The sequence below is a fragment of the Aethina tumida genome, chromosome 1 (assembly GCF_024364675.1).
Source record: "Aethina tumida isolate Nest 87 chromosome 1, icAetTumi1.1, whole genome shotgun sequence".
In the NCBI taxonomy this organism is placed as follows: Eukaryota; Metazoa; Arthropoda; class Insecta; order Coleoptera; family Nitidulidae; genus Aethina; species Aethina tumida.
Genome location: NC_065435.1, coordinates 3,715,031 through 3,730,654, shown reverse-complemented (window position 1 = coordinate 3,730,654; position 15,624 = coordinate 3,715,031). Strand labels below are relative to the sequence as shown.

The following is a 15,624-nucleotide window of genomic DNA, read 5'->3' as shown; positions in this document are numbered from 1 at the left end:
TGGTTGTCGAAGGAGAAAATTTGTTGAATGTTTGCCAAGTCCAAGTTCAATAAACCTTCCAATTGTCCTTCCTCTTCAACTTGCAAGTTCAAGATTTCGGCAATACGTTGGCTGGAGAATTGTTGTTGGTGAGAACCGTTGTTTTCTTCAGTACTGCGTCTGTGGTATTCAGTTTGTTTTTCACCTTGGTTGATGAGTTCATCGATGCTGGAAACCATAGCTTGTACGTTGATCAAGTTACGTCGGAGTCTTACAAGTTTAGTTTCAAGGGAATACTTAATGGCAGAGTGGACGAAAGAACCTTCGGTGACGATAGTTTGCAAGATTTGCTTGTATCATACTTTGAGTTCTTCAATAGCCCATCCGCGGAGGTTGTTTTGAGATTGACGGATACCGAAAGTCTTCTTGGTAAGAAGGGGTTTGGCCGCTCTGGCGGAAGAACGCAAGTTCTTGAATTCTTCTCCTTTAAGTTCGCAGGCGGATTCGATGTAGAATTTGACAGCAGCGTTAACGTTGTTGTGTCCATCAATGTGGGTGTATTGGGCCATACGTTGAAGCATATCAGTTGATGGTTTGGTCCTCATGAGTTGGAAGACAGCAGCAGTTTTGATTTGTTGGGTTTCTCCAAGGTTTTAGTAGACCTTGTTTAAGTACAGAACGGGTTGACTTGGGTAAGTTTGTACCAGCCTTGTTGCAATTTACTTTCGAAGTCGTTGATGAATTTGTTAAGCAATTATTTTCGTCCAAGAGAATCAATTGAAACGTACTATCGCGTTCATAAGTGGTCTGCCACTTCAATGACATCAGGCCGTAAACGGTCACATTCTGTATTACCGTGCACTGCCGTCTCGGCTGTGCACGGTAATACAGATGTGACCGTTTACGGCCTGATGTCATTGAAGTGGCAGACCACTTATGAACGCGATAGTACATAGGGAAATATGGACGAGTAAAATAGTTAAAATCGTAGTCTATACACATGAAATGGATGTTCGACAATGCATCAAAAATTTAATTTAATGAACAAATAATTGCTGGAAAACAAAGAGATGCGAACATATTTATATGTTTATTAAAGTCCCAGTTATAACTTATAAACTAATTGTAATTTATTTATGTAGTGGAGTTAATTTAAATATTATTATGTTTTGTCTAACGATGCTAAAAAATTTGAACAAATAAATATTTAAAATCTATTACCATAAACAATTTATATTTTACCTTAAGCATTGTCGGCGTTTTAGTTTTAAAATAGTTTTCGGGCAATGAAAGGAAACAGGATTTATTCGCTTCTCACAACATGTTAATTCTATTTATCCAATTTATATGTTTATACAACATAAAATATTTATATTCTAATATTCTTTTTAAATATATTTAAAAATAATCTCACATTGATTATTTTTATATTGAATTGAAGCATTAAAATAGAAAATACACGAATAAAATTAAATTCGACAAACCAAAATAATTTACAAATTCTAAACATCGGGTCTGTTTAAAAGGTTTCAAGTCAGACTTTTTAAATGCCAGTGGAAAACAATTAACTGGCAGAAACCTAAACGTAGCCAGTTACGATTGTGCGTGCGAACGTTTTAAAAAAAAAAAAGTGCTCGAGATCATGTGTGTGATTCGGGGAGGTTTGCGTCTCCCATATATACTTGAGCGTCGCGACGCTGATGCACAGTATTCCCTCGAAATCATTTCGGCACTTCGGTCGCGTGACGGCGGCGTTACGCGTATTGAAGAATTTTTCTGATACGCGTTCCCGTGATTGTCCGGCACATTTGTTATGTTTTCTGAGGGGCTAAGCGAAAAGTGAAGATTAATACACGCACACACTGACACACGCAGTAAGTGACAATGGCGAGATTTATGTGTTGAACGTTCTTCTACTTTGTAAACTAATAATTTAAAAAAAAAAAAACAAAACAAAAAAAAACTGATTCGTGTATTATTTTGATGCAGGGTGAGTTCGTTTTGTCGGCTGTAGTTGTGTAATTATGTTTTGAAGAGATACAACGTGAGGCAAGGCCGAATGCATCTAACGAGCTTTAATAATAAATTCTGATTAAGTTTATTATGTGCCTTTGACTTCACTTCAATTTATTTAGTGCGTATTTTCTGTATGCGTATGAGGGTTGTTTATTAATGTTTATCATTACTATTTAGAAAATTAGAATGTAAATTCCTTTAATTAATTCCTAAGTTCTCAATTTTTTGCTATTCTAAAATGTTTCGATATATTTGTATACAATTTATGTATTAAAAGAATATTTTTTACAATGAAATTCACTTAAAAAATTTTTAATAAAATGTTTAATAATATATTATGAAAATATATGATTATATATTTGCATTTTTTGAAACAATAAATAATATTATTAATTTATTATTTTCATATCTTAGATTCGGAATTCTTTTAATTTTTAAATCTAAAAATATTTTAATAATTTTATATTAAAATTACAATTAGATTAAACTTTTTATTGATAAATTACATGTTATTTCCATAAGTTTGGTGTAGATTGATCATTTTACAGAAACAATAAATGATAAGAAAATCCTAATGATAAAATATATTCTGAATGTATTTATTATAAATAAATTTCAGAAACTGTCAAGTTGTCAATTATAATTTAAGAGGAAAAAAACTATTTAATATATAAATGTCTTATTTATTTTCCACATTTATTGATATAAATTGATCCGTTTACGTTCCTTTTTCTTGTTAAAATAATATTTATATAAAAAAAGAATTTAGAAACTGGAAACTTATTGATTTTTAAGAATTTTTATGCTTGTAAATAAATAATTATATAGAAACATAAAATAATAAAAAATCTAATGATTATGTTGTAAAAATAATCTGAATTCATCACAAATAAAATATAAATAAATAAATTTCTGTTATATGTTCAAACGATGACTTATATGATCTATTTATCATTTATCTATTTCTTTTATATTTCAACTGTTATTGGAACAAATTGATAAATTTATGTATTTTTCAATACTGAAATAATATTTATAATTTTTAAATTTTTGTAGGTAAGTTATATATTGATTTTCAATTTATATTAATAAATAGATCATTTGATAGAAACAGTAAATAATATAAAAATTTTGATGAATATAATTTAAAAATTATTAAAAATATTCATAATACAGTATACATAAATTAAAATTTAAGAAACTATTTAGTTATTTATTATAATTTAAGGGAAAAATTATTATGACTCATTTAATCTAAAAAATTATTTTAAATTTTTTCCTGTTATTGAAATAAATTGGTTAACTTATGTATTTTTTTCATACTGAAATAATATTTTCAATTTTTAAATTTTTGTTGGTAAGTTACATATTGATTTTCACAAATTTTATGTTAATAAATAGATGGAAACAGTAAATAATAAAAAATGATTGATGATTATAATTTAAAAATTATTAAAAATATTGTGAGTACTTTATACATAAATTAATATTTCAGAAACTGTTTAATTATTTATCATAATTTGAGGGAAAAAACACTATGACCCATTTAATCTTTAAGTTTCTTTTATATTTTTCACCATTATTTAAATAAATTGAAAAATTTATGTATTTTTTTCATTCTGAAATAATATTTATAATTTTTAATATTTTGTTGATAAATTAAATATTCGTTTTTATAAATTTTATGTTAATAAATAAATCATTTAATTGAAATAGTAAATAATAAAAAAATCTAATGACTATATTGTAAAAAATATTAAAAATATTCTGAATGTTTTATATATAAATTAAAGTTTCAAAAACTGTTCAATTATTTATCATAATTTAAGGGAAAAAACTATATGATCCATTTAATCTATAAATTTCTTTTGTGTTACATCATTTTTTAAATAAATTGATAAATTTATGTATTTTTTTATACTGAAAAAATTTAAATAAATTGATAAATTTAAATAATTTTTTTTATACTGAAATATATTTATAATTTTTAAATTTTTGCTGATAAATTAAATATTGATTTTCGTAAAATTTATGTTTATAAATAAATCATTTAATAGAAACAGTAAATAAGAAAAAAATAATGATTATATTATTGAAAAAATAAGTTTTATATATTAATTAAAATATCAAAAACTACTTAATTATTTATCATAATTTAAGGGAAAAACACTATTACCCATTTAATTTATAAATTTCTTTTATGTGTTCCATCATTAGTGAAATAAATTAATAATAATAATAATAATAATTTTTTTGAAATATTATTTATAATTTTTATTTTTTTCTCTTGATTTAAAAAAGATATCATCGTCTTTTTAAGAGAAAAAACGATTTATTTTTTATTTAGGTAATTAAGTTAATAATTTTATTCAAATTTTAATTGGAAATTTAATAATGGTTAATTTGCTGAAATTTAATATTAATTAAAAAATTTGAAATGTAATAAAAATTCTTCCGATATTAACAAAAATAAAGGAAATATTAATTTATATTTTAATAAATTTCAAAATAAGATTAGTTTGGACGTCTAAAAAATAAATTTGAGTACTTAATCATATTCAATCATATCAAATACACTGTTTCCAGTCACAACCTACACCTAAAATATTCATGTAAAAATTTCCCTACCATCAAAATCAAGTTGTGCTAATATTTACAATTATGACAGCTTCATTTATTCAAACCAAAGTGTTGCAAAAAAGAACACAGGGAATGCGTCATTTCGCCACGCATTTCATTCGAAACATGCCGCAACAAATTGCTAACAATAACTCTGATTAAAACCTTCGGAAAACGATTCACGCCAATTGAAATAATCCTCAGGCTGCGTTAAAATGGCCGACAGCAATGACTACGACGGCTATTACAACAACAAGGAGGAATCCTATAGGGTATTCTTCTGGAACGAATTAATACCACCACTGGTCGTTTACGCGGTGACGTTCGTATTGGGACTGACCGGAAATTGTTTGATGATCGTCACCACGTTCCGGTACCGGAGGATGCACAGCGTCACCAACGTGTTCCTCTGCAGTCTCGCTTCTTCGGACCTTCTGCTGATTATTATTTGTATTCCCGTTAAGGTGAGTGTTTGGTTTATGTTAAATTGGTTTGTTTATTCGTGGTCAATAAACATCAATTACTCGATATCGATTCACTTATTTATTGTTAATTTAAAAGGCAGCTGCATATGTTTGTTAACGGATGCGATGAACCCACTTGTAGTGTTATTTTCTCTCAATATCATCGAGTGCAACGGAATGCGTATTCTTATGTTGGCCGTCCCCAATTAGACGATCGATCGTCGCTGACGGACTTACTCTTCAACTGTAATTAAAACGAACTGAAAAATTCATGCAAAACAATATTTGAACGTGACAATTGACTTGTAATTAGAGATGATACTTCAAGGCTCCTCCAAAACATGTCAATTTAATTATGGAAACAGTCGAACAAAAAAAATGTATTGAAATTTTATTCACCAATATTTTTAAGCCCCTTTGGTTAATGATGTAAATTAACACCAACATTTTTATGGTATTAAGTTATTTTCAACACACCATTTCAATTTATGCTTGATGGAGTGACAAGTTTCTAATTAAAATAAAAATAATAGCTTCAATAAAATTTTCTCGTCTTTTGAAGTGGATAATTTGAATTATTTAAAAAATCAAAATATTGTTATAAATATGTATCAAAATATGTTTTAATAAACAATGTAATCTCCTACATAAATTAAACAAAATTACATCAACAACAGAACATTTAAACAAGTAATAAAACTAATATCATCAAATTTATTCGGAAATTAATAAAACAAAATTAATTAAAATTAAACAAATATATATAATATTAATACAGAGGAAGTTAAGAAACATCAACATCCTGATAAAGAAATCATCTGTACCAATATATATCCAAAAGCAATTAATCAACTGGGAAGGCCTTCCACTTCGTTTACTCAGACCTTTATAAAATTTTCGTTTCATTTCGTTGAGATATTGAAGAGTTATATCTTGATATACACACAATCAAACTTATATGGAAACACCTAGTAATTACGAGGTCATTGGGTCAAAAGTATTTTTAAAATAAGAAGCTGTTTACACAAACCAATTTTACTATAACACTATAGACAAATTGATTAAAACAAATTTTATATAGAACAAATAACTAAAATGAGAATTTTTCAGAAAATACATTTTATGGCATGCTTTCTATTAAATTATTAATAGCTTCTTGGGGAACATTCCCCCATTCTTCTAAAGCTGTCAATACAAGTTGTTCTGGGAGGGCTTCTTTTAACGTTATCCCATAAGTGGTCAATGGTGTTAAGATCCAGTGACTCTAGAAACACAAACTCAAGACTAGTGAAAGAATAAATTCTTAACCTATAGCTCAAGATATCTGTCACCACGTCCACGCCATGTCAATCCAGGTGGTACAATGTGTGATTATGATTTCTCTCTGAACAATTAACCGCATTCAGCTGCTGCTCATAGGCTACAGCCCATGCTTTGCTGTCAATCCGATGCTATCTATTTAAAAGAAGGTCTTCTGGTTCTAAGACCAGCTTCATTCAACCTTCTTCTGATCGTAGACATACTTACAGTGAATTCAGTGTCTGCACGAAGCTTGAATGTAGAGAATCTGAGCAGAAATGGTCGCAGCTGGTTGTTAACCACCACCATGTCGTATATTAAGTTAAGTATGCATTACTTACTACACTTTGTGAGACATACATTTGGGCTACTTAATGTTGACTCAAATTGCCAAAAATTACATTAAATTAAAATGGTAAAATCTTCAGAAGAAAGTCTTCTTTGAGGCACTTTACAGTGCTAAGCAACTGATAACTTAAGAAAGAACCGATTAAAATGTGTTTAAATCCATAAAATGCATTTTTAGAAATAAAGATTTTACAAAAAATGGAACGTTGTTTATTTTTGTATCTATTAAATATATAAAAAGTAACTAACCATCTTAAGCTGCAAATAAATAAATTCAAATTATCCCCTAGAGTAGCCAAGAAATTAATAAATTTGGGAAAAAATCTACTTATAAGAAATAGGTTAAAACCGCATTATCAGTTCGTGATTTTATGGTTATTAATTAATTTGATTATTACAATGTTTACGGATTTTTTTTTCTGCTGTTATACACTGGCAATCTATCCGAATCTGTGATAATATTTACCCATTATAAGAGATAAACGCATATGTAGATAATGTTAATTTGAACCTTTTAGTAATATACATTTTTGTATTAAACGAATTAGGTCGTATTTTAATAAAATGAGTTTTATTGAATGTGTTTTATCTTTTATCAGACAACAAAATTTACCGACTATAGTTTGAATACTTTTTATCTTGTCAACAGTTGGTTAAATGCCAAAAAATATGTGAAGGAAATTACAAATAAATGAAACATTCCACGGCCATTAACTTAAGGGAATTGGCTATTTTGATTAGGTTTCGAATTATTTTGGGATCAAGGCGATCAAAACAAATCCGATGTTTGGAAATGAATAAAATGATTTTGAAAGCATCGATCCACTCACCACAATAAGCAATGCTAAGTAAAACTCATTACTCATTACGAAAAATAAACCAAATTTAGTCCAATTAACTTAAATTAAACTTTAAGAAGCAACTACTGAAGGATTAAAAGATAATATTACATTTAAAATACATTTAATGGATAAACCATTGGTAAATTGAAAAGGTTTCCATTCCTCAAACATATATTTCTAATCACTTGATACCGTTTATTTATATAGAATTATCTCGGTTCAATTTCATGCCCGATATCCCAAAGAAATTGTTAAATAATGACGAAAAAAGTTAATTGGTTGTGTCCAATCGTTTCAAAATTGGACACAAAACATGATGGAAAATTAAAGTTTACTATAAAATAAAGTCATTTGTGACTTAATTCCCTCCTTTTCAGCTGGAGGCCTTCATTGAAAGAAATGAATTATTAATTCCACAATAAAAAACAGTTTATTTTGCCTACAATAAAAAGAAATCCTTGGATACAAGTAAATACGTAACTTTGGTGAGCAGATCAAAAGAGACTAAACGTTGTTTTATTTACATGAAACGTGGTATATTAAATTTGAGTAATTTACGAGAGTAAACAACACTGCAACATGATATTTGTGAGCAAATAAAATCATATTACACAAAGATGAAAATGTAAAAAATAAAATGAATCTGATAATTTTCAAATTTTAATATATAAGGTGTTTCTAAAATATAATAGGTGGTCAAAATTTGAAAGTACAGTGGTAGAAAAAAATATGGAATATTTATTTACTTAAAATATGAGCTGTACTACTCTAATTGGATATCAGTACCTATAATGATTTTATAGAATAGTTTTTATAATAGTGTATAAAACAATAATAGTAAATTAATATTATTTCAACAGTTCACATTAAATGAAAGAGTTATGGCTAAAATAAGTAACATTTTAAACAGTTACTATAATAGTGCCACTTCGGAGGTATCAAAGAAGATGTAAGACATTAAATTACGTTAAAAATAAATATTAATGTTTTTGATTTATCTCGTTAAATTTGAAGTACTACCTTGGAATTCGTACATAAAAGTACAATTTTTATGTTATTTTAAGTTGTTTACTTAATTTAATTTTAGACGCATTTCATAATATAATTACGCCTTTTTTCCATAATATTTGACGCAAACTTCCGTAATAAAATTATAATGGCACGGAACGTATTTCGGTATATTTAATTTTAGTGACGCTACTTCGTGTGTATCTGAAGTTTATAATTGATCTACTTATTAAAATGGTCCATTTGATTGTTATAAATATAGAATTTTAAATAATAAAGTGGGTACGTACACACAGATTGAAAGCTCTATAAATAAACATTTAATTTTGGTCTTGTTTATACGTTCAAATCACTATAACTTGTTCGTACTTTTGAAATATTTTAATAATTTGTTGATTTAAGCTTTTAAGATATATCACTTCTTGCCGCAATTGAGATAAAGACTGGATTTATGACCGCAAAACATTTATGGTATTTATAGAAGTATCGAGGCATAAAGGCAAAATTATTGGCCCTCAAACACAGAAATAAATCCACTCAAAAACCACCACAGTCATTCAACTTAAAGTACTTGGTGTATTACTTTATCTAATGAGATACGCAAATTACCTGACATGTTTCTTATAATCGTGGTTTAATGAGATTTTTTAGATCGAGAGATATTAAATTAATATTAAACTTTAACGACCAGAAGTTTTAAACTAAATCCCCGTAACCAAGACAGATTATTATTAATCACTTGTTTCGATACACTTATTTAGTAAAATCAATTCTTGTCAAGGAAAAATTAAAGTTTTATTCAAAATTGTTTTCGCATCCAATTTTTACTAAATGAGTAATAGCCAAAGTGACATTTTGAGTATGTGCTAACATAAACATTAGTAAAACCTGAAAATCTTCCTGTTTACATTTCATCTATCACTGGTGCGTTATAAAACCATAAAATTGCGCTGTAAATAATTAGCTAAATGCACTGTCGGACTTTGGAACGTTTATATGTTTTAATCGAAAATTTATATGGTGTAAAAGTGTGGTACGGATTAATTATTATCTTCGATTACATTGTGTTTTAAAAATAGGCTTGTTTAGAACGTACACATCGATTGAATTGACTGCCAGTAAGTTTAGTACGAGGATTTTAACTTAATTATTTCTTTACTCCTCAATTGACTCCCAAGTATTGGATATGATAAGCACGTTGGAAGCTTCTTGACGATGCACAATTAGATTTTTATTTTTTGTGTTTTCAGATAGCAAAGTTGTTCTCGTACACTTGGGACATGGGATATGTTCTGTGCAAAACTGTACATTACATGCAAAATGTGTCCGCCATTTGTTCAGTATTAACTTTGACTGCAATTAGTATTGAAAGGTAAGTTTTGTTTTTATAAATTGTGTGGTTTACCTAATTTTCCAATGATTATAATGATAATTTGAATATAAAAAATTATATATATATATATATATATATATATATATATATATATATATATATATGTATTTCAAAAATTAATTGAAGAAATTGTTATAAAATTATTTTTATATGTACAAGGTGTCCCAAACTGTTTGACTTTGGCTGTTAGGAGTATTTCCAGACTACTTTATTTAGAGAAAAACTGACTTAAGTGTTAAAAGATTAATTCTTTTAAAACGTTGGTTGGCAGATTTATAACATTTTTATTTATTTATTTTTTTAACAAATGGTAGAAAGTTTCCTCAGGCAATTTTTACGTAATATATGTTAATAGTAGACACTCATCTCAAGAAAACCTGAAAAATAATTTATGCTTTTAACGTTTAGTTTTAAAATAACTTTAATTCAACAAGATAACTATAAAAAAAAAATTATCAATGTTCGTTGTATAAGTAAATTCATGTTTCAAGAAAAAAAATTTAAAAATTGTTTATTGTTACTTGTACTAAATTTAAAAGAAAGTAAGAATTATTAAAATATTAAACAAAAAAATTGATTAAGATAAAAAATATATTTAAAGCACTTTATGAATATTGAAAATTTAAGGAATTTATAAATAAAAAATTAAATTATATAATTGAGTTTGCTAATATAACTATATCATGAAATTAAAAAAAATACTTAAGAAATTGAGAAAAAATATTTTATGTTAGTAAATTTTCAAAAAATAAAGATGTATTAATGCTAAATATTTAATAATTTTAAGTATTTAGAAATGTTAAAATATTTAACACAATGACAGAATGTTTAAATTAATAAAAATTTAAGGAATTTAAACAAATAAATAAAAAGTGATTAAGATATTGCAAAAATATAGAAAATAGAGGAAAAAATATAATATATATATATTGACAAAATAATTATGAAAATTTAAGGTTTTTTAAATAAATAAAAACTGAATGAGAAATTAAAGAAAAAGATTGTTCAATTGTTTGCTTAACTTATGCTTTTAGTTATAAAAATGTTAATAAAATAATTATAAATTTTAAAGAATTTATAATTAAATAAAGTTGTAAAATTATAAAATTGAGTTTGGTAATGTAACTTCTTATAATTTGAAAATTCACAAAGATATTCTTAAGAAATTGAGAAAACTTATTTACTAAAAATAAAGATGTTTGAAATGTTAAAATATTTGATGATTTTAAGAATCACAATAACATTAAAAAACTATAAAAACGAAAAAAAAAAAATGAATTTAGGTAATTTATAAATATTGATAAAATGATTTAAAGTACAAAATTAAAAAAAGGACTTAAGCAATTTACTACTGATTATTTTAGTAAATTATCAATAGTATCAAAAAAACTAGAAAAAGCCAAAAAAATCTGAAATTTAAAGGAAAGTAAGAAATGTATTTTATAAATATTTATAAAATAATTAAAAAATAAAGTAAAGTAATTATAAGTAAATAAAAAATTAAAATTGTAAGTTTGGTACTACCATAATTAAAATTATGAAATTAAATACTTAAGGAACTGATACTTATTTTAGCAAATTTTCAAAAAATAAAAATATATGGAATGTTATTAATTATTTGATGATTTTAAGTATCAGAAAAATTTTACAAAACTAGAAAAAATAATAAAAAAAAAGATTTAGAGAAATTAAGCATTTTTTTAGAGATACGAAAGTGCGGTTTTCGGCAAACAATGTCTCAAGAAAATTAACCTAAGATCACATATGTCTGTCTAGTCTGAAAATTGAATCAATTGAATTGTTTTCTTAGACATTCAGACTATTCATAATAAAAACAGTTTGTGTATAAATTTCAAAGAAAGTTAATTTTGGAAGAGAATATTCTATAACATCACTATACAGGACGAAATATTTGACAAATTGACTACAAATTGATAGTTTTACGTAAACAATCCAAAAGTAGTTGTGTCACAAATTTAAATGAGGGCTTAAGCCTCCCTCTATTCCAATCCACACTTAGTACCATTGTTGCTTTAACTCTAATAATATTTGCAATGTCAAATTACTGAACCCGTTGAACAAATAATAATAGATATTGATTCGAAACACACTGATAATTACGTAGGTACACGGTTGCGCAAATTGCAAATTAAATAAATTGTTTACATTTCGAGATTACAATTTAACAAATTTGCAACTTTCTTGCCAATTTTATGTTAATTAACAAACTTTTCCGTTTCTACATTAACATAATTAGTTGATAATTGCAGTTTAATCTAATAAAAAATTGTAAGGTTATCAAGAGCGAAAGTGTTGTGTAAATTTTGTAATCACCAAGTAACATGAATGAATGAATTACTTGAAGTTTTTTTATTAATATAATTTTTAGATACTACGCCATTGTGCATCCGATGAGAGCGAAGTACATCTGTACCATAAGCCAAGCCAAGAAAATTATTCTCGTTATTTGGATAGTATCTTTTGTTTTGGGGGAACCCACACTTCATGCACAGGTAATTTTTCAATTAGTCACTTTACATTGTTTATCCACGATTATCTTATCAATATTTAGGGTTTATCTCGTTATTTTTATTGATGGATGTTTGATTTGTAAGTAAAGTCTATCACAAACTTTTTGAGATTATTTTGGAACTAAGTAAACATATTAAAACTTTATTTTGAAGTAGCTACTTAAATGTTTCAGACAACTTTTGTTTCGATTCATGTTAATGGTGCCTTTGTGTACTTTTACAACTTTTAATACGTTCAAAAAGCTTCCTAGATTAGTTATAATACCTTTATAGTGATTTTTAAAAATGATTAATTAATACATTTGTTACAGATTCTTTACCCTGTGGGCATAAACAAAACATTTTTTTGGTGCGTCAGAGACTGGGATCACCTAGCGGTATGGAAGTTCCACGAGGTCTACATGCTAATAATAATACTGATAATTCCATTCTGCATTATGACCTTGTCGTACTCCCTGATTTGTTGGGAAGTTTGGCAATTGATGGAGCGAAGATTCGTTATGACAAGCGAACAGGCGTAAGTACATGTTCATCATGAATTAATGATGAATTTATATTTGGGAATGTCAATAATGTACTTTCAATCTTGAGGGAAAACAGTTCTGATTAATTGGGGATCATTTAAAAACGACGATAATATAACAGACATTAATAATACAGTGTTAAACACGGTTGCTGAAGTAAGAAATAGACTTTAGTGTCGGCTTGCGAGATAAATATTTACTTTAGCAGTAGACGAGACCTCACACATAGACGTGGAAACTCCAGGCGGTAACAATGCTTACACTTACTGTATATTTAATTATTTTTTTTTAGCAGTTTTCACGTTGCCAATCAATTTATATGAAATATTGATACATTAATTAGACAGAAAGTTAAATATTTATAATGTAATTGTTTGCCTTTCCATCAAGGAATTAAAATTGTTTATACGCCCAGTTTGTTTAAGGTGGCTATAAAAAGACACACGAAAAAATGCATTTTTCTAGTTTGACGAGGAATCACACAGTCCACGGTAACTCCCGAGAGGACAGCGAATTGGGCAACCTGAAACGTTCCTCCAAACTGAAGCACACAAGAGATGACACTCAGATGGTGAAGCAGGTGATTTGCATGTTGATTGCGGTGGTCGTGGTTTTCGCCATTTGTTGGACTCCTCTTCTTGTCGACAATGTGCTGATGGCCTTCGACATTCTGCCGGCCTTGCGAGGTGGATCGTTGAAGCAGATGAACACCGCCTTTCATCTCATGGCCTATTGCAACAGGTGACAAATCTTCTCCCTTTGATACTTCCTCTAACATGCATCTGTTTCCAGTTCTTTGAATCCGATAATCTATGGATTCATGTCGAGGAGTTTCCGGAAAGGTTTCTTAAGGACGTTGTGCTGCTCAAAGGACAACAGATCCAAAACTAACAGTGTTACATTGAGGCAAAACTCAAGGAATGGATCTCAGACTAGGTCGACGTTGATTAGATGAAAAAAGTGGACTGTTACTGTATTGTAACTGAATTAAATAATTAGGGATTTTTCTGGTGAACCTAATTTCTATGTAGGTAGAGTACATGTTAGTATTTTAATACAATCATCAAGAATGTATACGTGTCAAATTACAATTATGAATGTCCAATTGAATGTGATTATAAATGTTTGTATTATATTTTCGTGTAAGACTTTTCAATAAACTTATTAGTATTGGACAGAATGTTTTTCTCACAACAATCCCTAATAAATTTTAATTAAAAGGATCACACAAAAGGACTTGGTTGTTGTCAAAATTACTTTATAGTGATAATGACCAAAAGATACAGAAAAAATAGACCTCTTGAATTTGAAAGATAAATTAGTTTAATTAACTTTGTAGTATTACTAAAATTGAAAGACAAATTAGAGGAGAAATAGTTTTCTCTAGAACTCAAATATTCTACTTAGGTTGTACCAAATTAGAAGACAATTAATTACTTCTACAACACAAATAGGCTACTTACTATTTTAAAGATAATATGGAGGAATAATAGTTTCTTCCAGAAGTCAAATCGAAGAATACCAAATTTGAAAGACAAATCTGAGAACAAATAGTTACATTTAGAGCTCAAATATACTACTTAGGTATTACCAAATTTGAAAGGTAAATTAGATGTTACCAGGCTTAGCTTAAGTAATCAAATAGAGCAAGTAATGCTAAATTTGTAAGTTAAATTGAAGGAAAATGGTTTCTTCTAACAGTTAAATAAAAGGTCAACTGAGTAATAGCAAATTTGGAAGACAAATTAGAGGAGAATTACTTACTTTGATAGCTCAATAAAACCATTCAAGTAATACTAAATCTATAGACCAAGATAAAAGAGAAATGATTACTCCAATGGGGAAATACCAAATTTTAAAGATAATTTAGAAGAGAAATGGTTATTTATTAGAAAACCATATTTGAACAAATTTGAAAAAAGATATTAACTTCAATAGAGGGGAGGAGAGATGATTACTTCATGACTTTAAATAGACCATCTCAGTAATACCACATTCGAAAGGAATATTAAAGAAGAGATAGTTACCACAGGCAGAAAACCAAATAGATTACTTGAGTAAACGATTGGAATGAAAGTATAGTGAATTTTAAAATAATTATCCTCATTTTCAATGTCCTGATACAATTGTTATAGCCAGTCTTGTTTCAAATGTGTCTAGACGTATATGGTTATTTGAAAAAACCAAGTAGACAATTTAAGTAACTGAAATAAGCCACTTAAGTAATACATTTGAAACGTAAATTAACAGATAAATTACTTCTTAAAGTATCTAAAAAGGCCAATGGAGGAATACCAGGAATTTTAAAGACCATTTAGAAGAGAAATTATTGCTTCTAGAACTCAAATCAACCATTTGAAGAATACCAAATTTCAAAGACAAGTTTAAGAATCATATAGTTACTTCAAGAAATTGGAGGAAAAATGATTACTTCATGAAATTAGATAAATCATTTTGAGTAATACCACATTCAAATATGAAAAAAATTAGATGAGACAACAACTAGAGAAGACATGGCTATTTTAAGAAACCATTTTATAAAATTTTGGATTAATTTATAAGTAATTATTATTTATAGGGGGGTTTATAATGAAAACAAGT

General features: G+C 27.4%; 1 protein-coding gene across 2 annotated transcripts; it reads left to right on the top strand.

The window, feature by feature from the left end:
- The first annotated feature begins 1,702 nt into the window (after window positions 1-1,702).
- On the top strand, window positions 1,703-14,197 carry LOC109608325 (QRFP-like peptide receptor). Of its 2 annotated transcripts, none has more exons than XM_020024744.2 (7): window positions 1,703-1,853; window positions 4,819-5,078; window positions 9,826-9,947; window positions 12,358-12,481; window positions 12,811-13,016; window positions 13,489-13,764; window positions 13,816-14,197. In XM_020024744.2, the coding sequence occupies exons 2-7, from the start codon at window positions 4,830-4,832 to the stop codon at window positions 13,976-13,978; spliced, it is 1,140 nt and encodes a 379-aa protein (XP_019880303.1). In that variant the 5' UTR covers window positions 1,703-1,853; window positions 4,819-4,829; the 3' UTR covers window positions 13,979-14,197. The 2 variants fall into 2 exon arrangements, with proteins under 2 accessions (XP_019880303.1, XP_049824157.1); XM_049968200.1 differs by lacking the exon at window positions 1,703-1,853 and adding an exon at window positions 1,948-1,969.
- Window positions 14,198-15,624: the final 1,427 nt, after the last annotated feature.